The sequence below is a fragment of the Bufo bufo genome, chromosome 2, assembly GCF_905171765.1.
Source record: "Bufo bufo chromosome 2, aBufBuf1.1, whole genome shotgun sequence".
NCBI lineage: Eukaryota > Metazoa > Chordata > Amphibia > Anura > Bufonidae > Bufo > Bufo bufo.
The window spans coordinates 531,664,912-531,691,820 of NC_053390.1; the positions used below are offsets into that span (position 1 = coordinate 531,664,912).

Below are 26,909 nucleotides of genomic sequence, written 5' to 3' on the forward strand. Positions count from 1 at the left end.
CTGGGCTCCTTAACCGTAAGTAACCACGCCTTGGGCACCTTAACAGGCTGATTTACATATATAAAATCATTTTTTACACTCAATAAAACCACTCAGAGATATGGGACAGGTATATTGCGGACATGCTAGCGGCGATCTAGCCGTGCATGTCCGCATCTCTATAGGGTAAAAAGATGTGACAGAATCCCTTTAATACTGGAGTTGGTTAGGACTCTGTAGTTATTGAGTTAGGAGAACATTGGTGACTTTTATGCACTATGCTCCTCAGCATCTGTTTAATGAAAATTACTATTTTCCAGTTACCTAGTAATGGAGTTAATGGATGCCAACCTATGCCAAGTGATTCAAATGGAACTGGATCATGAGCGAATGTCTTACCTCCTGTACCAAATGCTATGTGGCATTAAGCATCTTCACTCTGCTGGAATCATACACAGGGTTAGTAGTGAACTTCTATTATGATTGCTTGCTTTGTGTTCTGTGTTTTAACTTTCTTATAAACTTAAAGAGGGTCTGTCACCACACAATGCAGTGTAATCCGCAGGCAGCATGTTATAGAGCAGGAGGAGCTGAGCAGATTGATACAGTATGTAGTTTTGTGGCAAAAGATTCTTGGACCCCTTCAGGACTCGTCGATTTTCCATTTTTGCATTTTCGTTTATCACTTCTTCCCTTCCTGGAGCCATAACTTTTTTATTTTTCCATTCACATAGCCGTATGAGGGCTGTTTTTTTGTGTGACAAGTTGTACTTTTTAATGGCACAATTTATTATTGCATACAGTGTAGTGAGAAGCTGGAAAAAACTCCACATGGGGTGGAATTGTAAAAAAATAAACTGCCATAATTTTATAGGTTTTGTTTTTAAGACGTTACCTATGTGGTAAAAATGACCTCTTACCTTCATTCTCCAGGTCAGTACAATTACGGAGTTGCCACCTTTATATAGTTTTTCTTGTGTTTTAATACTGCAAAAAATTAAAATTGACAGCATTCTCTCTGTAAGTGTATATACGTAGATAGCTATCAATCATTGCTAGTTGTACATAGGGGAAGTGTTATTAGTGATAGCATTCTCTGTGTAAGTGTGTATACATAGATATCTGTCAATCACTGATAGTTGTACACGTGGAAGGTGTATTTGTGATTGATAGCATTCTCTGTGTAAGTGTGTATACATAGATAGCTGTCAGTCACTGATAGTTGTACACAGATGAGGTGTTATCTGTGATTGATAGCATTCTCTGTGTAAGTGTGTATACAAAGATAGCTGTCAGTCACTGATAGTTGTACAGGAGTGAGGAGTTATCAGTGATTGATAGCATTCTCTCTGTAACTGTGTATACATAGATAGCTGTCAGTCACTGATAGTTGTACACTGGGGGAGGTGTTATCAATGATTGAAAGCATTCTTTGTGTAAGTGTGTATACATAGATAGCTGTCAGTCACTGATAGTTTTACACAGGGAAGGTGTTATCAGTGATTGACAGCATTCTCTGTGTAAGTGTGTATACATAGATAGTTGTCAGTCACTGATAGTTGTACATTGGTGAGGTGTTATCAGTGATTGATAGCATTCTGTGTGTGTGTACACATAGATAGCTGTCAGTCACTGATAGTTGTACACAGGGAAGGTGTTATCAGTGACTGATAGCATTCTCTGTGTAAGTGTGTATACATAGATAGCTGTCAGTCACTGATAGTTGTACACATAGGAGGTGTTATCAGTGATTGATAGCATTCGCAGGGTGCCTATACATATATAGCTGTCAGTCACTGATAGTTGTACACGGGGGGGGGGGGGGGGTGTTATCAGTTATTTATATCATTCTGTGTGTAAGTGTCTATACATAGATAGCTGTCAGTCACTGATAGTTGTACACAGAGGAGGTGTCATCAGTGATTGATAGCATTCCCTGTGTGTGTATACATAGATAGCTGTCAGTCACTGATATTGTACACAGGGAAGGTGTCATCAGTGATTAGTAGCATTCTCTGTGTAAGTGTATATACATAGCTGTCAGTTACTGATTGTTTTACACAGGGGAGGTGTTATCAGTGATTGATAGCATTCTCTGTGTAAGTGTGTATATATAGATAGTTGTACACGAAGGGAGGTGTTATCAGTGATACACTGATAGTTGTACATGGGGGAGGTGTTATCTGTGATTGATAGCATTTTCTGTGTAAGTGTATCTACATAGTCAACTGTCAGTCAATGATTAGTGTTGAGTGAAGCAAAGCATTCGAAGCAGGATTCGGTCTAAACTTTAGGAAAACTTTGATTCGCAACGAATCCGAATTTCCTCACTCTTCGTGGTAATGGACCAGTTTTTCCTAAAATGGTGGCTACACATGTTACAAAGTGAAAGTAAGAAGCCTGATTTTATATAGTAAAGAGAATAAATAATCCAAACCGTTAAAAAATTGTAAATGTTGGGTACTTAAAGAGGTATTCGGGTTTTGCAATTTCAATTGACAGGAAACAAGACATTTTATCACTTACTAATAGTGTTTACCTGTAATGCCTACTGCACTCTTATTACGGTCGTGTGACATTTTCCACTGTGTAGGTTCCCGATACCAATGATATCACATCAAATCTGGACATAGAACACTTATTGTCAGTGCTGATCACTGCAGCCACACTCCTCTCCCTATCTTTCTAGTGCTAACAAGAGACACCTGAAAGGTAAAGGGGATCAGGGCTGCAGGGAACAGTGCTGGCCATGAAAGGTAACATGATCCTATACATTTAATGTCAGCACTGATTGCTGCAGCCTCGCTCCTCTCCTTATATTTACAGTGCTAAGGGCTCTTTCCCACTTGGGTTGTTCTTTTCCGGGATAGAGTTCCGTCGTCGGGGCTCTATGCCGGAAAAATCCTGATCAGGATTATCCCAATGCATTCTGAATGGAGAGAAATCCGTTCAGGATGCATCAGGATGTCTTTAGTTCAGGACCGGAACGTTTTTTGGCCGGAGAAAATAGCGCAGCATGCCATTGAAAGGCATTAATCCGGATCCGGCCTTAAGCTATACGTCGTTTCGGCGCATTACCAGATCCGACGTTCATCCAACCTTTTTCTGAATGGTTACCATGGCTGCCAGGACGCTAAAGTCCTGTCTGCCATGGTAAAGTGTAGTGGGGAGCGGGGGAGCAGCACACCCACCGTCCGCGCGGCCCCCGGGGCGGCCTAGAGCGACGCCAGGGCGCCCCACGCGCATGGACCCGACGCCACCCCGGAGCGCCCTGGGAGCCGCACGGGCGGCAAGCACACTGCTCCCGCGCTCCCCACCACTACCATGGCAACCAGGACTTTAATAGCGTCCTGGCTGCCATAGTAACACTGAACGCATTTTGAAGACTGATCAGTCTTCAAATGCTTTCAGTTCACTTGCGGTGTTACGGATCCGGCGGGCACCTCTGGCAACGGAAGTGCACGCCGGATCCCAACAACGCAAGTGTGAAAGAGCCCTAAGTGGAGGAGAGCACTGATGCCAGCAATCAAACTGTCTGCAGGGAATCATGTAATTTTTAGCTATGTACATTATATATAAATATAAAGAGGCAGAGGCTGAGAATCCTTTGTGCCACACAGTTATGATGCGTCATCATTTAGATGGTTGCTAAAGAGAGACTTTACTTATAGTTCACTAATAAAAATTAACATTTCCCTAATAAAGTTTAATACAAAAACAGTTTCCATGTTTCAGTGTCCCTATATATGAAAACATTTTAATGACAGTTACACTTTAAAGGGGGTGTCCAGGATAAAAAAAAAGAAAGCATGAATAGAATATTAAAACAACACCCCACCTCTCCTGTGTCAGTATTGTTAGTATGTGAAACACTTTAAAGGGGATTTGTCATAATTTTTGGTGCCTGAAGGATAAAATAAACTGGTAACAGTGCTCTTTGGCAAAACACTGGATCACTTTCTGTGACCTATTAATGCTTCGTGATGTACTATTACATCACAGAGCCCTGGTACTTAAGGGTGATGACACATGCTGAGGAGATGGGCCTGCTCCATACTGGCAGTATTATTACCAAGCTCTCACTCCCGAGATTGAAGATAACTGCAATCCTGCCATGCAGGGAGCTCCCTCTGTCCTCCAGTGTCCATCTTTCTGAAGGGCCCCAGTTTTGGCATGTCTGTGCACAGATTAACTATGCTCTGTAATGCAGATCACATGTATAAGTTCCCTAAGGGGACCTAAAAAGTGTTTAAAAAAAAGTTCATTAAAGGGGTTTTCCGAGTTATGAAAAAAATATATATGGCACTGTAAATCTGATAGGCAGCAATATATAACTAAGCGAAGTAAGTTTTAAGGCAAGAAATATATATACACTGCTCAAAAAAATAAAGGGAACACTTAAACAACACAGTGTAACTCCAAGTCAATCACACTTCTGTGAAATCAAACTGCCCACTTAGGAAGCAACACTGAGTGACAATCAATTTCACATGCTGTTGTGCAAATGGGATAGACAACAGGTGGAAATTATAGGCAATTAGCAAGACACCCCCAATAAAGGAGTGGTTCTGCAGGTGGTGACCACAGACCACTTCTCAGTTCCTATGCTTCCTGGCTGATGTTTTGGTCACTTTTGAATGCTGGAGGTGCTTTCACTCTAGTGGTAGCATGAGACGGAGTCTACAACCCACACAAGTGGCTCAGGTAGTGCAGCTTATCCAGGATGGCACATCAATGCGAGCTGTGGCAAGAAGGTTTGCTGTGTCTGTCAGCGTAGTGTCCAGAGCATGGAGGCACTACCAGGAGACAGGCCAGTACATCAGGAGACGTGGAGGAGGCCGTAGGAGGGCAACAACCCAGCAGCAGTACCGATACCTACGCCTTTGTGCAAGGAGGAACAGGAGGAGCACTGCCAGAGTCCTGCAAAATGACCTCCAGCAGGCCACAAATGTGCATGTGTCTGCTCAAACGGTCAGAAACAGACTCCATGAGGGTGATATGAGGGCCCGACGTCCACAGGTGGGGGTTGTGCTTACAGCCCAACACCGTGCAGGATGTTTGGCATTTGCCAGAGAACACCAAGATTGGCAAATTCGCCACTGGCACCCTGTGCTCTTCACAGATGAAAGCAGGTTCACACTGAGCACATGTGACAGACGTGACAAAGACTGGAGACGCCGTGGAGAACGTTCTGCTGCCTGCAACATACTCCAGCATGACCGGTTTGGCATTGGGTCAGTAATGGTGTGGGGTGGCATTTCTTTGGAGGGCCGCACAGCCCTCCATGTGCTCGCCAGAGGTAGCCTGACTGCCATTAGGTACCGAGATGAGATCCTCAGACCCCTTGTGAGACCATATGCTGGTGCGGTTGGCCCTGGGTTCCTCCTAATGCAAAACAATGCTAGACCTCATGTGGCTAGAGTGTGTCAGCAGTTCCTGCAAGACAAAGGCATTGATGCTATGGACTGGCCCGCCCGTTCCCCAGACCTGAATCCAATTGAGCACATCTGGGACATCATGTCTCGCTCTATCCACCAACATCACGTTGCACCACAGACTGTCCAGGAGTTGGCAGATGCTTTAGTCCAGGTCTGGGAGGAGATCCCTCAGGAGACCGTCCGCCACCTCATCAGGAGCATGCACAGGCGTTGTAGGGAGGTCATACAGGCACGTTGAGGCCACACACACTACTGAGCCTCATTTTGACTTGTTTTAAGGACATTACATCAAAGTTGGATCAGCCTGTAGTGTGTTTTTCCACTTTAATTTTGAGTGTGACTCCAAATCCAGACCTCCATGGGTTGAAAAATTTGATTTCCATTTTTTTATTTTTGTGTGATTTTGTTGTCAGCACATTCAACTATGTAAAGAACAAAGTATTTCAGAAGAATATTTAATTAATTCAGATCTAGGATGTGTTATTTTTGTGTTCCCTTTATTTTTTTGAGCAGTGTATTTCCTCATTTTCCTGGTTCTACTCTGGCCCTTTGTTTACCTGCAAAAACAACAATCTCTGAGGTTTTCCTCATGAATATTTGTGCCCCTCCCCCTGCTCTGCTAAGGGAGTGAATACAAGTCCTGCCCTGAGTGACATGTCTGCCTGCTGGGAGACTCAGCAGCATGTTGTATGTGTAGGACTACATGTCCCAGCTGTACAATGACACTGCTGATACACACAATATCTTCTCCCTACCTGTTCTTGTGCAATGCTCTGCAGAACTCCTCTGTCAGCTCCTGTGCCCATTATTTGTCTCCTCACTGCCTGCAGCTACTCAGTAAAGCCTTCAGCCCTAAGTCTGTGCATCTGAAGGGGTTAAGAATCCAGGGAAAGAACAGACGGCAGTGCAGGGGGCGTGGCCAGCACAGTGACAACTCATATCTGCTCTCTCAGGCTTGTGCTCGAAACATCATCAGAGCAGGGAGAGAAGCTGACATCACAGGCCATGTGACCCTCAGTGAGATCTGAGAAACCAGCAACTGGAGATAAAGTAAGTGAATTGTAAAGTCCTTACATTTTCTTAGTTAGAAACATACAAAGAACAAAACAATAACTCAGACAACCCCTTTAAAGTTTTGAAAAATGTTAAAAGAAACAAAACTATTGAAAATACATCGCTCCAGATGCGCCTTAAAATTTGCAGATGGCGACAAGACTTTTTAGCCTTGTCACCATTTGCGACAAGGCTTCCGCCCTGTAGCTGAATATTGCAGCGGGGCATGGGGGCCAATAATTCCTTGCCCGCTGCCGTCACGTGTCCCCATGGCAGCGGCCCGCGCACCCAGTGAATAGCTGTCTAGGGATAGATGTGGCCCGCACCGGAGTGTGCCGCCTTCCCTATCAGTCCGGAGAGAATGGCGAATGTGATGTTACGCGGGAAGCTGCACTTGCCATTCCTCCGCCTGGAATGTGTAACATGCCCCTTACTGGACGCCGAACCGCCGTGTGCTTGGTATAACTTTTTTGACAGTGAATGGAAGTGAACAGCGCGCACTTCCAGAACAAAGAGCCCGAATCGCTGGGAACAGGAGGCCAGCGGTTTAGACATGATGATGGTATAGTTGTGGAAACGCATAAGAGGCAGTGACTGGAAGGCTGTCTGTCTGTGCTCCCCACACTTAATAAGTGTACAGTGTGGCCCGTGCACCTGCATGTCTCTTCACAAGCAGTGCTTGCCGGTGTTAAGTGTAAGGCCCTGTTCACATCATGGATCTGCACCATTGTGCAAGCTGTTGGCATGCTGCTCAGTAAAATGTGTTTTGCAGCTGAAACCTGACAGATCTTGTTATAGTGAATTGGGTGCCATTTGTTTCTGTCATTTTAGCCTTGTCGCCAAATTCGACAGGGCTGCCGCGCTGTAGCTGAATATTGCGGCGGGGCATGGGAGCCAATAATTCCTTGCCCCGCCACCGATCACCTACGCTACAGGCCTGAGGTCTATTTGGTAATGAAATCCAAGCGTAGGTGGGCGTGATGACATCATCACGCCCACCTGTGCCGGGATGCACAGCATTGAGGTGTGCGCGTCCGCATCGCACCATCCCTGGCCGTACCAGCACCTAGTGAGCGCCAGCAAAAGGACACAGGTGAGTATAAGATTTTAGCTTTTTTTTTTTTTTTTTCATTGTTAAAATGCCAACATTACTGGCCATAAGGGGGCACTGGGGGGACATTACTGGCTTTAAGAGCGGCACTGGGGGATATTACTGGCCATAAGGGGGGCACTGGGGGACATTACTTGCTGGAAGGGGGGCACTGGGAGACATTACTAGCCATAAGGGGGGCACTAGAGGACAGTATCGGGGGAAATTACTACTGTGGAGCATATTGTGGGGGCAATGGGGAAGTAATTACTATGTGTGGGGAAATTACTATATGGGGGCAGTGTAGGAGAAAATTACTACGTGAGGGCAGTGAGGAGGGAAGTTACTACTGTGCGGGCAGTGTGGGGGGAAATTACTATGTGAGGGCAGTGTGGGGGAGATTAATATAAGGTTTTATTATTATTACTGGGGGCACTCTAGGTGGCATTTATAATTGCTGTAGACACTATAGGGACATTATTTCTAGTGGGGTCACTATTTTTTCAGCAGTATAGTACCTGGGACATTGGGGAGCACCACGGGCACAGTATTGGGAATGGCAGCAGGATGACATTGTTGGGACACCAGGATGGGGGGGGGTTGATAGAAAATTTTTAAATTCTAACGTGTCTGTAACAAACTCTGTAGAGACGAGATGCGGCTGAAAGAATTTGTCATGGAGGTCTGGGTCAAATGGAGGAGAAGGAGAAAGAGAAGGTCTACTTGACAGGAGGTGTCACTGGATGTAATGGGTATGTGGTGCTGTATTCTCCTATATGTAGTGCTGGCTCATTTCTGTGACCTGTGTCTCATGTTCTCCAAGTCTTTTTATTTTATTTATTATAATTATATACATTTTCAATTTGGCAACAAAAATTTTTATTTAGCTCCTACATTTTTCAGTTTAGGAGCCAATAGCTTCTGTTTATTTTTTTTAGTCTGTAGCACTGAAATAAGAAACATTTTCTCATTATTTAAACATCCGCAATGACCCAATCTATTAAAATAACCCATTTCTAACCTACACGGGGAATGCTGTAAGAGAATTAAATAAAAATCTAATGCTTTTTTGGGTCAACTCGCCCAAAATTGTATCAATAAAAACTATAGATTTCCCGGCAAAAAATTGAGCCCTCAGACAGCACTTTCGGCAGAAAAGTAAATAAAGTTATGGGTGTCATAATTTGGCGACACAAAGCAATCTGAATAAGAAAAATAAGTATTTTAATTAGTAAACATAACCAAAACCATATAAATTTAGTATCTCCATGATTGTACTGTCCCACATTACATTGTTTTTCAAACTGCTGCCTGCAATTATTTTTTTTTTTAATTTATACAATTCACCTGATGTATGGTACCACAAAATGGTGACATTAGAAAATATAACTTGCCCCACATAAAACAAGCCCTTATACACTATCTTGGTGGAAAAATAAAAGTTATGGCTTTAAAAATGCAGACATAATTTTTTTTTAAATAAAATCACTGAGCCTTCAGTACCAAACTAGGCTGCAACCTGAAGGGGTTTATTGAACATACAGCCTGACCTGATGAGTTTTGATGTTCATGGGATCCCAGCTCTCCCCGCCTTCATTTACTTATTACTGTAAGAAAAAAATATGTAAATCAATGACAGGTGAGCGGGGAGAGTTCTCATGAATATCATGACTCATTGCCTCACCTATTAAACTGCTCCAGCACTTTTCAAAATTCTAATCTATATCAGTATATTATTTTGGTTGGAACCCAAGGAGATTTGAATGCTCAGATAACTTTGACTGAGGTCTCAGACCTTAAATAGCATGTTAGGGTTAAGTCTTGTTCACAACCATTGTTCGTAAAGGCTAGGTGATACAAATTTTAAAGCCTTATAAGTACACAGACTCCTCTAAATTTGCCTCAAAAAACTGCAGCCATAGAGTCTTTTAAGCAGCTGCCTAACACTCTGAAAATGAAAATGGTTGAGGCCCATAAAGCATGAGAAGGCTATAAGAAGCTAGCAAAGAGTTTTTAAGGTTGTCATTTCCTCAGTTTGAAAAGTAATTAAGAAATGGCAGTTAACAGGAAGAGTAGAGGTCAAGAGAAGGTCTGGAAGTCATCAGAAGAAAACTTCTCCTCTGTCCTCACCTCAAAATTTGAGTCAGAAGTTTGCAAAAGAACATCTAAACAAGCCTGATGCATTATGGAAACAAATCCTGTGGATAGGTGAGGGTAAAATAGAACTCTTTGGCCATAATGAGCAAAGGTATGTTGGGAGAAAAAAATGGACACTAAATTTCATCAAAATAACACCTCTCCAACCATTAAGCCTGGGGGCGGATCATATATGCTTTGGGGGTTGTGTTGCATCTAATAGAATAGAGGAAATAGTGGAAATTCTATGAAATCTCAGCAAATTCTGGAAGCAAACATAACACCAACTGTAAAAAAGCTGAAGTTGTAAAGATGATAGCATCTACAAATGAATAATGATCCTAAACATAGCTGAAAATCCACAGTAGACTACCTCAAAAGGTGCAGGCTGGTTTTACCATGGCCTTCACAGTCCCTGATCTGAACATCATTGATAATCTGTTGATAGACCTCAAAAGAGCAGTGCATGCAAGATGGCCCAGGAATCTCACAGAACTGGAAGATTTTTGGAAGGGAGATTGGATGAAAATTCCACAAACAAGGACTGAAAGCCTCTTGGCTAGCTACAAAAAGCGTTTATGAGCTGTGAAACTTGCCAAAGGGGGTTCTACTAGGTACTAACCATTCAGGGTGCCCAAAGTTTAGCTTCAGGTCCTTATCCTTTTTTGTTATTTAAAAATTTTTAAAGATGAAAATAAAAAATTGTTTTTGCCTAAGTATAAATGTGTCATCTTTAACTTTATGCCTTTTGGAAATCATTTCATCTTCAACTTCCTTAACTGTTCACAGTAACAGTAATTTTGACCAGGGGTGCCTACAATTTTTGCATGCCAGTGTATGTTTAAATATTAGATTTTTTATATGACTAAAAGGAAATTGATTATCAGTTCAGGAAAATTGTGCATGTAACATAAGTAGAACATGTTCTTCTCATTTTGCCTATTTTTCAAAATGCATTCACTTTCCCAATGCAGGACTTAAAACCAAGTAATATTGTTGTGAAGTCAGATTGCACATTGAAGATACTTGACTTTGGCTTAGCAAGGACTGCGGGCACTAGCTTCATGATGACTCCCTATGTAGTAACACGTTATTACAGAGCGCCAGAAGTCATTCTTGGAATGGGATACAAGGAAAACGGTAGGCACAATCTGTAAATAAATCCAATGCTATTATATAGTGATATTCATGTTATCATATTTATTTGTCCATTAAATTCACGTGAATGTCTATGAAAGTAAAATTGAGATGGAAAGACCAAAATTCTGTGATGAGAATAGCTTAATCTGACTTATTAAAATGAGCCCTTGATTTAGGTTGAACTTGTTATTAAAGCCTACGTCTACCTAAATTTACCCAAATATCCCACTTCCCTCATGTCACCTACCCTTTGGCCGACGAAGCTGAGATATAAAGTTCTTGTGCCTGCATGAGGGGAAGTCGGTTTGTCTGGTTGTTATAAAAAGAAATGAAGCAAATGTAAAAATAACAAAAAAAACACTATTCACCTCTTCAGTCCCTACTCTTATTTTCCAACCAATCTCAAGAATGGGGCCCCACTATGAATTCAGCTCGATTAAGGACTATTATCCATTAGCTGCAATACTACATGAGTAGTACTGCAGATATGAATTTGTATCAGTACTTTTTATGTTCACACTAACCCCTGGCAAAGCTCTGCTGAAATACATTGTACGGACTACTGAGCTCGCGTGCAGGAGTACATATCTATTATGTGCGCACTGCTCAGCAGTCTGGACAGTGTAATTTAGCAGAGCTTTGCCAGCGCACACCAGGGTAATGAGTGGTAGTATGAGAATAAAAAGTACCAATCCGGACTCCTTAGGCTAGTTTCACACTTGCGTTTATCGGATATGGCAGACTGTTAAGGAAGAGAAGAGCATGCCTGAGTACACAGGACTAGCCAGATACTGCCTTAAGCGCCGGACCCCATTGACTATGATGGGATCCAGCCGGTTTCTGGCATGCGTGCTGGGTTTCAGCACTTGAGTGCCGGGTTTTGTCCAGCACTTATGCTGTAAACTAGCCGGATCCCATTTTGGTCAATGGGGTGTGGCAGAGAGTGACAGTATCCAGGTAGGTGGAATCCGGTGATCTCTGGCGGGCTATTCTCTGCCAATAAAGCCTACCTGATATGATAAGTGCAAGTGTGAAATTAGCCTTCTCAGCAGTACTACTCATGTAAAGTACTGCACATAATAGCCTATAATCCAGCTGGCAGACTCCTTTTAGGAGCCAATTGGTGGTTCTTTTGTTATTTTATAACATTTGCAGCTCTTTAACTTTAGGTTTTGAGTAAATCAATAAATTTTTACATTTCTTTAGCGTGACCATACTGTTTCTTGTGTGATAATCCCATATATAGAGTGACGTAGGTATAGACCTAGGGTGATACAAAGGGTCTGGTTTGTTTAAAATGGATAGCATACACCAGCTCTAGATATAAACATTTTCAGACGTATAATAGTAGGACTACATAGAAACAATAGACACAATAGAAATTTAGAAACCTTGTTGTACATTGTTAGAAAGTTTATGTACATGTACACGCTAAAATGGCAGTTCAGTGCATCTGATGCTGGTCCCTTGGTCATTGGACTGGTGACATTTAACTGCATTGTTTTTCAATGCTGTGTACACACAGGATGATGTGTATATATAAGCATGAAATTTAGTTTACATCAGTTATTAATATTTGTTTTAGATCTATGTTGCCTCCTTTTTTAATACCATGCCATAGATATTTCGAGCACCATAATGGGATTCTAAATAAAAATGTAATCTTATAGAAAATTGCTCTGGTCTTTCCATTATAACACACTTCTTTTTAGTCTAATAACATTCATTATAATTCAATTCAGAAAATGACATGTCTTTATTGAGAACTTTTCCCATCCATCATGTTACTAAAGCTTATTGCCTTATTTTCTGACTGTCATCTTCAGTATTTCCATCCTCGTAGATCTTACCTTATCCCCATCTTTACAATTACAATCTGCTAATATGGGTCATTTTTGTTTATACAAATGGATTTTGTTTAAGTTGCTATTTTGCTGTTATAATATGCTTTTTTTATGTAAATTAGGAGCATTTATGAAAACTGACTCACAAGAAAAAACAAAACTGCAATATTCGATATCCAGAGGTTTCTTTAGTTTCGAAGCTGATTATGATTCATGTTGTTTAGCCATTATGTTTTATGAAACTGGCTTTGCTGCCTCAAGGCATTGTTGTAATATCTAATTTGCTGCTAATCTACCTTAGGATTCATGTCATCTCTCTTGCCACATATTTCTAACTGCTGTGTTGTTGCCCGTCCATCCATCTTGTCATAAGGCTACTGCTTTGTCAGCACCCTTTTGTGCCAAACTACTAATTCCTAAACTTTCTTTATATACCCAAATATCTCCCTCTCATATTTCTCATGTACCAGATTACTCCTTCCCTAGCTTTCTTAACCTCTTAAGGACCCCGCGATTTTTCATTTTTTCATTTTAGTGTTTTTTTACTCCTGGCCTTCCCAGAGTCATACGTTTTATATTTTTCTGTTCAGATAGCTATATGGGGCCTTTTTATTTGCAGGACAAGTAATAATTTCTAAGGGCATGAATTAATATTGAAGACAATGTAGTGGGAAGCTGGAAAAAAATCCAAATGGTGTACAATAAAAAACAAAAACAAAACACACAATTCCGCCATAGTTTTATGGGTTACGTTTTAATGGCATTCCATTTTGAAAATCTGACCTGTTAACTTCAATTTGTGGGTCAGTATGATTACAGCGACACCACATTTTTATAATTTTTCTTCTGTTTTAACAAAATAAAAACTTTGAAAAAAAAAAAGATTTTTTTCTTTGCATCGCCATATTCTAAACCCTATAACTTTTTTATATTTACACCTACAGAGCCTTGTGAGGGTTTATTTTTCTTATGGGGCGATCCATAGTTTTGCAGTGTGTGTGACTTTTTGTTCACATTTTATTCAGTATTTTGGGAGGTAAAGCAAAGAAAAATGGTGAATTGGCCTTTTTGATTTTCCTTTTTTCCGTTATGCTGTTCTTCATATGGAATGAATATTTTTAGATTTTAATAGTACAGGCATTTTGGGATGCGGTGATCCTAATGATGTTTAATTTATTGGTAATTTTTAATATGGGGTAGGGGTTAAATGTGAATTTTATAACATTTATTTCATTTTTTTCATTTTTTTCAAACTTTTTTTATTTTATTTCATTCCCCTTAGGGGCCTTGAACACGTGATCATTTCTTCCATAAATTGCAATGATTTAACTTTGCAGCCTATGAGGCTGCTATAGCAATTGAACGACTCCCTTCATCTCGGCACGGAGGAGATGTTTGAGCCCCAGTAGATGAGCTCCCCTGAAGAAAGACTGCTCAGATGCTGTGATTGCAATTGACCACAGTATTTGAGGGGTTAAATATCCGTGATCAACATTATCGCTGATCCTAAGCAGGCGCCATTTTGAAAACTCCAACTTGTGCCATACATTAAATTGTTATGGACAGATAGCTCCTTCCTTAGCTCCCCTATGTGCCAAATGCGAAGCTGCTACATCCTTTTCTATGTACACAACTTCTAATTCCTCGCCTGCGTTATGGACTATACCAAAACTTGTACAGTTGGCCTTTATGCCCGAGACCACTTATCCCTAAACTCTGATATGTGCTAATCAGCTATATTTCTATGACTCCTTCTCCTGCTCTTCTATCTGCCATTCCGTTCTTGACTTTGATTTGGGCCATACTTTTCCATCCCTAATTGTTGCATAAATTATAGCTTTGAAGACATTTCCCCAGTTATCCCTTAGGCTTCCTCCCTTAACATATGTGGAAGGACAATGACACAAGCATTAATCTCCCTGTGTGTTAGTCCATACCTGCCAACTTTCCTGGAATGTCATGGAAAAAAGGGGGAGACCTTCCAGACCTATAAGAGTTGTCAAATTTCATGGGTGCCAGAAAGCTAGCAGACACTGCCAAGAAGTTAACCCCGTTCACTTCTGTGGGACTGTTCATTCCTATACACACAGATCATCAATATTAAAATCCCGGAAAACCACTTTAAAGGGGTTGTCTCATTATGGACATTGGGCGCATATCGCTAGGATTTGACCCCATTGTCTTATAGGTGCGGGTCCTATATAGGTTCGCACCTATATCGAGAACGGAGCCCTGCAAGTGAAGGAGGGCTCACTGCGCATGCGCAGCCGCCCTCCATTCATTTTCTATGGGGCCGGCGAAAATAGCTGAGCGCTGGCTCGGCTATTTCCGTTGCCCCCATAGAAATGAATGAGAGCGGGGGCCGTGCATGCGCGGTACGCTCCCGTTCACTTCTATGGGGAGCCGGCTTGGTGGTGGCTGGACCGGAGTCCTCCAGCCACCACCTTGCGGGGCTCCGTTCTCGATATAGGTGCAGGTCCCAGTGGGGGACCTGCGCCTATAAGACAATATCCTAGCAATATGCACCCATTGTCCATGATGAGACAACCCCTTTAAGTACTTTTATATAATCGCCCAGGTTATTTGAGCAGTATTTATAGAGGTGTTAATGGGAGGTGTGGAAAGTGTGTCACCAACTACAATCAACATTTTCCAGTTAGCAAACGTTAACTCTTGCTTGATAATTAGAATACTGAATTGATGTTCAGCTATAAGACATTACAACAGCATTGGTTGCGAATGGTAGGTTTAGGCTACTTTCACACTAGCGTTTAGAGAGGATCCGTCTGGTGTCTGCACAGACGGATCCTCTCCTATAATGCAGACGTTTGGATCCGTTCAGAACGGATCCGTCTGCATTATAGTTTAGAAAAAATTCTAAGTGTGAAAGTTGTTCAGACGGATCCGTCCAGACTTTACATTGAAAGTCAATGGGGGACGGATCCGTTTGAAAATTTAGCCATATTGTGTCAACTTCAAACGGATCCGTCCCCATTGACTTACATTGTAAGTCTGGACGGATCCGTTTGCCTCCGCACGGCCAGGTGGACACCCGAACGCTGCAAGCAGCGTTCAGGTGTCCGCCTGCTGAGCGGAGCGGAGGCTGAACGCTGCCAGACTGATGCATTCTGAGCGGATCCGCATCCACTCAGAATGCATTGGTAGCTGGACGGATGCGTTCGGGGCCACTTGTGAGACCCTTCAAACGGAGCTCACAAGCGGAGCCCCGACGCTAGTATGAAAGTAGCCTAAGTTGAAGGCTTCTCTCTAGTTAAGTCACCAGGTACATAGACTGTTGTCATCCAAACTTTCAGCAGGACCTGCTCACAATCTAATGTGTATGGGGAGGTCCTATATCTGTTGGTGGAGAAAAGGATTGGGCATAGAGATGAGCTAATTGATTCTTTATAATGGAACCTTGACCCGAATTATTGAAAAAAAACTCTGATTCAGTAGAATCAGAATTCCTTCAGATTCGTTTGGGTAGAATTTTGAGAGAGAAAGAAGGTTTGCTCATGTCTAATTAGGCTGTTGGATTTCAAAATCTGATACTTTTGTTGGCAGCTGGAATGCCATGTCAGAAGCAAGGTCTGATTGGTGGATCGTCCGTGTCCCCTAATGGGACTAAAGTAAAAAAGTAAAATAAATAAATAAATCACCCTTTTCCCCTCATCAAGCCCTTTGTTATTGAAAACCTGAAAAAAATACTATCACCTTGTCCTTAATGGCCTACAATACAAAAATATCACATTACCCTGTTGAGTGTATGCTATATAAAAGGTAAATTGATATCAGAACAGACCAATGAAATATCAACTCATCACACAAAAAAAACAAGCCCTCATTTTACACCATTGCCAGAAAATTAAAAAAATTGGTATCTCTGTAATCGTATTGACGAGCAGAATAAAGAAATTTTTTCCTGCATATTGAAAAAAAAAATGAAAACAATGGTGGAATTGCAGTGTTTTTCTTCATCCTGCCTGTCAAAAAATAAATAAAAAGCTATTAAATAGTTGCATGTACCCCAAATGAAAATGATAACTCATCCTGCAAAAAATAAGCCCTCCCACAGCTCTGTCCAGAGAAAAGTTGAAAAAAAGTATAGTACTCAGAAATTTTTAATATTGATTTTATTGTGTAAATGTAGTAAAACATTAAAGCAGTATATTGTATTTTTTCCTTATAAGACGCTTAATAGGTTTTAGAGGAGGAAAATAAGAAAAAAATAATTTTTCATCAGACCTCAGCTTAGAACCTCATTCAGACCCCCAATGTTTATCAGACCTCAGCTCAGACCCCCAATCAACCCTCAGATCACAGCCCCAATGTGAATAAGAACCCCCCATTCAGACTTCCCATGTAAATGACTTCCAAGCAGACCTCAGATCAGACCCCCAATGTGAATATGACCCCCAGATCAGACCCCCAATGTGAATGACCCCCCAAGCAGACCTCAGATCTTTGCCCGATGTAAATAACCCCCCCCAATCAAACATTAGATCAGAGCCCAATGTGAATGACCCCCCCAAGCAGACCTCAGAGCAGACAATAACAATTAACAATTAACTTACTTATCCTGCTCCGGACAATGCCGCTTCTCCTCACATCTACACTCTTCTAGTTGAGTCTTCCATGTGCTGTGCTGTGACCTGCACAGCGTGAGGTCACAGCGAGCCGACGTCCTCATGCTGTGCGCAGTCACAGCACAGTGAACTGCTGAGGACCAGGAAATGGTGAATACAGAGCCCGGGGAGCGCTGCATTTGTCGCTTCCTGGTCCGCCTGCACTAATGAGCGCAGGGGGGTAAAGTGATAAAATTCAACAAATCGGCAATTTTTTTTCCCATAACAGCATTCAGCTCTGACATTTTTAGGTACCAATTATTATATTTTTTTAATTATTTTGATATATGTTCAACTAGGAAAGGGTGATATGAATTTTGAATATATTTGTGTCTTTTGTATTTTTAAAAACTTTTTACAGTAATTTTTAGTCACTTTAGAGGACTTGAAACTGTGTTCTTCTGATCATTTGTACCATAGACTGCAGTAGAATACCAATGCAGTCTTTGAGATTTTGACAGATGGGTGGTTTCTAAAATGTGGTCATTTCTTGGGGGTTTGTTTTTTTATTTTTACAATTGTTACCCTTTGCTATATAAATCACCAAATTAGTCCTCAAGAGCCAAATGGTGCTCCTTCCCTTCTGAGCCGTGCCATGTGCCTGTACAGCAGTTTATGCTCACTTAAGCTCTTTCACACCTGCGTTCTTGTCTTCCGGCATAGAGTTCCGTCGTCGGGGCTCTATGCCGGAAGAATCCTGATCAGGATTATCCTAATGCATTCTGAATGGAGAGAAATACGTTCAGGATGCATCAGGATGTCTTCAGTTCCGGAACGGAACGTTTTTTGGCCGGAGAAAATACTGCAGCATGCTGCGCTTTTTGCTCCGGCCAAAAATCCGGAACACTTGTCGCAAGGCCGGATCCGGAATTAATGCCCATTGAAAGGCATTGATCCGGATCCGGCCTTAAGCTAAACGTCGTTTCGGCGCACTGCCGGAGCCGACATTTAGCTTTTTCAGAGTGGTTACCATGGCTGCCGGGACGCTAAAGTCCTTGCAGCCATGGTAAAGTGTAGCGGGGAGCAGCATACTTACCGTCCGTGCGGCTCCCAGGCCGCTCCAGAGTGACGTCAGGGCGCCCCACGCGCATGGATAATGTGATCACATGGATCACGTCATCCATGCGCATGGGGCACTCTGACGTCATTCTGGAGCGCCCCGGGAGCCGCACGGACTGTAAGTATACCGCTCCCCCGATCCCCGCTCCTACTATGGCAACCAGGACTTTAATAGCGTCCTGGGTGCCATAGTAACACTGAAAGCATTTGGAAGACGGTTCCGTCTTCAAATGCTTTCAGTACACTTGCGTTTTTCCGGATCCGGAGTGTAATTCCGGCAAGTGGAGTACACGCCGGATCCGGACAACGCAAGTGTGAAAGAGGCCTGTTGCTGCATCCAGAACTTTTATTTCCTCCACTGTTTTTAACAAATTCTGTGCTGGAGGCCCCTAACGGAGGCTCCATCAGAAATGTCAATGTACCTAATGTTTCAACAAACCTTGCATTCATTAATAGTACAGCATTATGTGACTTGTATCTTGTATTTATTAGCAGTTTTCTCCTGTGAATACTGTAACTCTAGTTTGCAGTTCTCTCAGATCTGGTAGTTGGAGATTAGCTCCCATCCACTACACACAAAAAGTAACGGACAATCTGCTTTCTAACTTCCTCACACTCAGAAGCAACCCCAGGATCATGGGGAACATTACAGAGAAGTACTGAAGTGTGTGTCACACTCATTTCCTGCTTATTCTTCCCCCTTCCCCTCTCCATAGACTTGTATGGGATGATATAATCTGATCCTTCAGTGAGCAGCAGCTGTCCAAGATGTATTTTTCATCATTTTCAAGGACAGTCATATTAGAAAAGGGATTGGTAGGGAAGAAACACCTCATAACTGTAAAACATCTTTGCATAACATACATTACAAATTCTCTTATGATCACTGATTTATGCAACGTTTTGTAAAAAGTTAGTGACCATTTAAGGGGTTAAAAGTAAGAATGAATGCACTAAAGGTGTCTGAACCATTTCGCCTGCTTCTCTATGAGATCACTATTAGGGATGAGCGAATCGACTTCGGATGAAACATCCGAAGTCGTTTCACATAAAACTTCGTTAGAATAGTGTACATAGCGCTCAGTATTAGTCTACTTTCACACTCGCGTTTTGGCTTTCCATTTGGGAGATCCGTTCAGGGCTCTCACAAGCGGTCCAAAACGGATCAGTTTGCATTCTAATGCATTCTGAATGGAAAAGGATCCGCTCAGAATGCATCAGTTTGCATCAGTTCAGTCTCCATTCCGCTTTGGAGACGGACACCAAAACGTTGCCTGCAGAGTTTTGATTTGGTGTCCGTCTGATGAAACTGAGCCAAACGGATCCGTCCTGGCACACAATGTAAGTCAATGGGGACTGTTCCGTTTTCACTGGCACAATAGAAAACTGATCCGTCCTCCATTGACTTTCAATGGTGTTCAAGACTAATCCGTCTTGGCTATAGAAGACATAATACAAACCGATCCGTTCTGAACGGATGCAGACGGTTGTATTATCTGAACGGATCCGCACAAAACGCGAGTGTGAAAGTAGACTTAGATTGTATCGGCTCCTATGAGCCGAAGTTATTACTTTGCAAAGTCTCGCAACACTTGGGGTAATAACTTCAGAAATTAATTTCTACTGTTAAAAACCTTTTACCAAACTCAGTTTCGGTTCCAAGTGGTACCTGTGAATGCATGAGAAGGGGGGCCAGAAGAATAAAAAGCAGGGGGCGCTACTAGTGAGGAAAATGTAAAGTACATAAAAAGCTTACAAGATTTTTAATATAATGCAATAATCATTTATTTGAAATGCCCTATTCAGGCAAATATAGCTTCTTTAAATACAAATATTTGCTGATCATAGTTGGTGGCTCAGGGTAACCAGCTTATTTCTAAAATTTGTGAGCTGGAATAATGAAAATCTATATAGACATTTAGGAAAACATTTTACACTTAGATTGAATCAGCTATGCAGCCTCATTTCCCCTTCAATAAAATGTAGTATTCTGTGGTGCCCAATGCAAATGATCCTTCTGTTCTGATCCAGAGAGAGAGGTCCTGACTGACCACATGAGGCAGAAGGCCTCGAGTCTTGTGTGTCACTTTTCATAGGGGCTCCTAATTTTATTTGAGCTTTTTTCTTAAATTTGTGGGGGTGGGGATAACTGGATTTGTATGCATTTCAATCTGCACTTATTCCACATGCTTCAGGAGCTTACCTTCCTAGCTAACCTTGCCTTTTCCTCTTACCATATCTTAACGGCCTTGTTTCTACACTTCTAGTGGATATATGGTCTGTGGGATGCATTATGGGAGAAATGGTCCGCCACAAGATCCTCTTTCCAGGAAGGGACTGTATCCTTGTACTGTTCTGGAGCTTCAGTGTATTCATGGAAACATACCTTCCAACTTACTTAGCTTACATGTCTGATTAATAACCATCATATCTGTTGTTACTAACTCTTCTCTGTATTTTTTTTGTATTTAATAAGGCAAAACGTTTTCTGTTTTACATACCCATGAGTATACAGGTGTAGAATGATCATTGAATTAAAAGTAACATTTTTATGTGTATGAGCATTTCAAATATTGTGTCTCAATGAAAACATCATGTACTGATCCCTACTGCATGTTATTAGCTTTGTATGCCTATATACTACAGGGTATTGTAGTTTCTAATGTCATCCTTTGTTTTAGAACATAGGACCTACTAATCTTGGCATGTAATATCTCATCTTAGGTTCAAGTTATATAGGTACCTTGAAGGATGTTTGATCTTTTTTATTTCTTTTTTTGTGTAATTGTGTACTAGTTTGTCTGATAAATAGAGGAGACGGAAAATAGAAAACATTTTAGTCCAACAAGCAAGTGAAAATTTTTGCACTTTTGCCTGTACTTTTTCATAACTGTGAATGCAGAGAACAGTAGCCTGGACCTCCACCTATAACAGTAGCCTGGACCTACCCTATAACAGTAGCCTGGACCTCCACCTATAACAGTAGCCTGGACCTCCACCTATAACAGTAGCCTGGACCTTCACCTATAACAGTAGCCAGGACCTCCACCTATAACAGTAGCCTGGACCTCCCCTATAACAGTAGCCTGGACCTCCACCTATAACAGTAGCCTGGACCTCCACCTATAACAGTAGCCTGGACCTCCACCTATAACAGTAGCCTGGACCTCCACCAATAACAGTAGCCTGGACCTCCACCAATAACAGTAGCCTGGACCTCCCCCTATAACAGTAGCCTGGACCTACCCTATAACAGTAGCCTGGACCTCCACCTATAACAGTAGCCTGGACCTCCACCTATAACAGTAGCCTGGACCTTCACCTATAACAGTAGCCAGGACCTCCACCTATAACAGTAGCCTGGACCTCCCCTATAACAGTAGCCTGGACCTCCACCTATAACAGTAGCCTGGACCTCCACCTATAACAGTAGCCTGGACCTCCACCAATAACAGTAGCCTGGACCTCCACCAATAACAGTAGCCTGGACCTCCCCCTATAATAGTAGCCTGGACCTCCCCCTATAATAGTAGCCTGGACCTCCCCCTATAATAGTAGTCTGGACCTCCCCCTATAATAGTAGCCTGGACCTCCCCTTGTAACAGCAGTCTGGTTGTGTAGTCTGGACCACCCCCTATAACAGCAGCCTGATTGTGTAGTTTGGGCCTCCACCTTTAACAGTAATTTAGTTGTGTAGTCTGGACCACCTCCTATAATAGCAATCTAGCTGTGTAGCCTTTACCTCCCCCTATAAGGGCAATCTGCTTGTGTAGTCTGGACCACTGCCTGTAACAGTGTAGCTTGGACATCCTCGATACTGCTACACAACGACATTTGTCACTCGACAGTTGCACAAAAATCCATCCAAGTTGGATTTTTTTGTGACTGTTGTGTCGCAGTCGCAGCATGTCACAATGCAACACCATAGACTATAATTACAAAAATGTGTGACATTACTGCGACAAATGTTGTCATGTAGCTCTAGCCTAAAAGTCTGGTTGTGTAGTCTGGAATATTCCTGATAGCTCCCTGTATTATATACAAAAGGCTAAATGTTCATGCTGGTTTACTGTCTTAGGGTATATAGTGGATTTTCCTCTAGGCATTTGTTGTGTATTTTAGTGTAGGTTCCCTGTGGATTCCACACTCTGCATTGAAAACGGTGAAGTACACAGTGGATAGCCACAGCCTAAATTGACATGGCGTGGATTTAAATCTATGGCAGAAAATCTGCACTGTATTTGCCACATGAGAAATTATGCTTACTCTTCCTTTGGCTTGAGTGATACAACCAAGGGTCTCGAATGATTAGCAGGCCTTCTTGCAAGCTTCGGCTCTATTCACGGTTGAGCATGGTTTGGCCACACGTAGCCAGTTGCGCCATCTAGCTGTACCCTTTAAGGCCCCTTTACACCACCTGAGCATCAGGAAGATAATCTCTAACAAGCGTTCACAGGAACACTGGTTAGCGATTATCTGCCGGTGTAAAGGTATTGCTTATTACCCGATGAACGAGTGAAATAGTATAGTTCATGTGGATATCTAAATCATTGTTTGCCTGTTGCAGATTGTGCCGTCTAAACATAATTCTGCTGCTGGCAAATGACTCTGTATGGAGATGAGTGATGGTATTAGAGATCGCTCCTCCCCATACTGTGGAGATGATCGCTGCATATAAATGCAGTGGTCACCTCCACTGACTACCTGGCAATTGTCGGGAAGTGCAAAGGAGAGTTTGCCTCCTTCTGTATTAAGTGTTTCTTAGATTATTGACAGTGCTACTCTCTAACTTTTTCTTCCTCAGCAGGTCAGAGAAAGCATAACTGTTTTTCTCAGAATATCAATCATTCTTAGCATCATTAGTTTTCGTGTAATAGTCACAATCACAGAGCACTAGGTTGGAAGGTATGTATAGTTGATAGCTGCAAATAATTAGAACACGAAGAGAAAAAAAGTAATATGGATCTGGAGTATGTGTATGTGTTCATTGCTTATTTATGGGTATTACATGTAATTTTTTATTATACATGATGTGCTTTCCAAGTTGCCATCAAATTCAAACGCATATCAGCAATAGAGGAGATCATGACTGCGCAGATGCTACATCTTGTTTTTCACTTTGTTGCTTGCAGCTTGGCTTACTTATAAGTTCTATTCAGCAACCACATTCGATTCTAAATTCCACTGTGCAATTGTATAACCATTTCTCACATTGTGTTCTCACTCCAACGCTGTAGTTTAACCATTATCATGCTTGTGATATGCACATGAAGTCCACATTTAAGGCATATCTAGTTAGCCAGGTAGTTAACATGGTTGAGTCATTACATCTTGCATTATGGTAAAAATAGGGTGGTCACTTATGTACAGAACAATTGCCATTTCTCTCAGTCCTGTCAATATACCCTTGACTACAGGCAAAATGAGACCAGTTTAGTTACAAGAGCAATTTTTTTTAAATGGAATCTGTCAGCAGTTTTGTTCATGCTAAACTGCTGACAGCACTAGGTAGGGGGAGGAGGAGGAGTACAAAAACACCTTTTGTGGAGTTTTTATCAGGAGTAGTAAAAATATTAACTTCTATTCTGCCATATTCTGCTCCTGAAAGTGTCCAGGGTGGGGCTTCACTGTGAGCTGCTTCATAGCCCCTCCCTTCTCCTCTGAGTGTCAGATGTGGTGGTCTGCTGATTGGATGCTGGACAGCTGTCACTCAGAGCAGGGGGAGGAGCTTTGAAGCAGCTCAATGCAGAGAGCTAAGAACACATCACAGTGGAGCTCCGCCTTCCCTGCATTTAAAGAGCAGAATCAATACTCTACAAAAGGTATGTTTGTACTGTTCTCCCCAACCCCCACCTACTGCTGTCAGAAGTTTAATCAAAAGTGCTGAAAGACTCGTTTCTAATATTGTAATATTAGTTGTACAATGTGTATTTGTATATTAGTATTTCTATTATAGACACACATGTATACATGTATACTATATAGGGCCCTCTCTCCTTCTGTACCAGTTTGTAACTCGTCTTGTTTATGATTAGTGCAATTGTCTGTATTATGTATGTATACCCCTTTTCATATATACAGCGCTATGGAATGAATGGCGCTTTAATAATAAATAATAATAATAATAATAATATTTCTAACAACACAAGTTGCCCCACAGTCGGAAAGAAATTTCAAATGTGTTAACTAAATGCACTCAGCAGAGGAGCAGCAGGAATTTGGGCTTTAGTATGGTATTTAGGCAATAACTGGACAGTAAACTTCCTTTTATGTAGATCTTTTTGTAACATTTCCCAATAGTGAAACATCTGGCTAGTTTTCAGATCTATGCATATGTTCCCTAGAAGGGCTTTTGGCATCGATGGCCTATTCTCAGGATAGGTCATCAATATCTGATCAGTGGGGGTCTGACTCCTGGGACCCCCACCCATCAGCTTCTTGAAGAGGCCATGACACAATGAGCGCTGCAGTGGAGGCTGCGAATGGAGCCTCCAACGCAGATGTGAGCTCCCCCTTAGTCCTTTTCTCTTTACAGTTCAGTGGCAATTCTGGTTGTTAGATATTTTCTGCCCAAAAACCTCACTGAAAAGGTGTAGTAGCAAGACAGTGAATCTTTAGCAATTAGAGAGTCAGTCATGCTGGCATAACAATGTGCCTCATTCACACAATGTATGTTTGGTACAGTGGATAATTGGTTTGTTTGGGGAAGACCAGGTAAAAAGTTAAAATGAGAAATATGAAAGAAAGATGTATTCTTATCCTGATTTTTAGCTCCAGTCCTAGTTTTGGCTAAGAGTAGGTTCACACCTCCATTTAACTGATCGGGCAGGCTTTTCTGGCAAGGAACATGCATGCAACAGTTTTTGTCTGGCCGAAAACCGGCACTTATGGCGGAAAGCGGCCGGATCCCATTATATGAGCAATGGGCACAGGCGGTGAATGGCAGTATCGGGCTAGGCTGGATCCTGTGAACTCTGGCTGGCGCCAGAACAGCCAGCAAGATTAGTTAAATGAAGGTGTGAACCTACAGTTAAGTATATGAGTTCAAAAGGGACACCAAAACTGCAATATGTGATTCCTATACAGAATGGACAGCAACATGGCAAGAAACCTTTCCCCATCTCAAGCTATGATATCTGGAGATTAGTGTGATTAATAATCGCTGACCAGCTGTATGTATAGCTATATGTATAGCATCCCATTTAGCAGGTAGTCTTTTTTTCGATGGAGGATACATTATGGTCTTTTGCCCTTGCTTTATAAATACAGTATAGCTCTATTGCAGGGAAATGCATCACACCCATCATCCAGGTCATTGACTTATTTCCCCTGCATATACAGTACAATTTCATTGTGTGGTTTTCAAGGGAACCTGTATGACCCATTTTTTACTGTAGTAAGTAAAATATTGAATAAGTAAATGTTGAACCCTAACATTTAAACCGCCACTAGCAACGCAGGACTGGAAATTATGAACCCCCACCGTGCTCCCATATCTCCATACTACGTTTTATGTTCATCCTCTTTTTAAAATATGAATAACAGTGTGACAATCAGAGCCCAGCAAAAGCAAAGTCTGCCTCTTTTATTGATTCCAACGTGTAATGTCTCAGCAGTCATCCAGTGCTGTAGCAAATTGATTTTGCAGATATATATATAATATTCAGAGCTTTATTTGTTAAGCAGGACTTCGTAAATGGAAGATTCTGACAGCAAACAATATCCCGAGAGAGACTCCTGCTCATTAATAAAAATCCACTTCTTTGCAGAAATGTAATTCCAGAAATGAAGTAGATCAATAACATTAGCTTGATTGCCACCAAGTCAGAGCAAGTCACCATGAATACAGATCTGTGCTTACACTGTGGGCCTCCATGAGAAATCTGTAGGCTCCAACATTCAGGTGGTCAGAAAATGTAGAGAAAAAACTTCAGTCATCATGTTTCATAAAGACAACGGCCATTTGGTACTACACAGTAAAAAGCATGCAGGTACTGGATAACTGGAAAGTTATAATAAAACTCTGGTTTGGAATAGGCATTCAAGGAAACAACCCATTATATTGTGCTATTCACTTTTTACCATAGACCAGATGAGTCAGGTGTCACCATCGTTATCTCTGGAGAAACACATCATTTTTAATCCACTTGCAGAGGGTTAGTCAGATGACAGACATTGGCAGCATCAAATATATCAAAGCATGAAAGTTATGATAAGAACGAGGACCAGAAAGAAGCAAGGTCATGTATCACTCAGGTAGATAGCACTGAAACAGCAGCAGTAAAATTTCATTAATGGTATCCCTACTGGTGGCAGAGCTAGCATTATACAAAGTTTAGTTTAAATTAATTCAATTAATTTGATATTGATAGATTTTGGAACTAATTAGTCAGAACATATCAGGATAGTGTTGTAACTTGACCGTGTATGCATACTGGAATTTATTAAGACTGGCGTTTCCTACTTCAGTCTTAATAACAAACCCTGTTGGCATATATGATACACTGGAATTCTGCCACATTTTTGGTAATTTCACATGCCAGGA

At 41.7% G+C, this 26,909-nt stretch overlaps 1 protein-coding gene across 5 annotated transcripts in view; it reads left to right on the forward strand.

Moving 5' to 3' along the window:
* Nucleotides 1–26,909, forward strand: part of MAPK10 (mitogen-activated protein kinase 10) — a 161,778-nt gene that overhangs the window by 54,528 nt on the left and 80,341 nt on the right. For 3 of the 5 annotated variants that reach the window (XM_040420464.1, XM_040420461.1, XM_040420462.1), the window contains exons 5-7: nucleotides 300–438; nucleotides 10,671–10,836; nucleotides 20,632–20,703. In XM_040420464.1, the coding sequence (XP_040276398.1) occupies nucleotides 300–438; nucleotides 10,671–10,836; nucleotides 20,632–20,703 (377 nt within the window). The remainder of the gene's footprint in view (nucleotides 1–299; nucleotides 439–10,670; nucleotides 10,837–20,631; nucleotides 20,704–26,909) is intronic. The other 2 variants (XM_040420463.1, XM_040420465.1) reach the window with 1 other exon arrangement.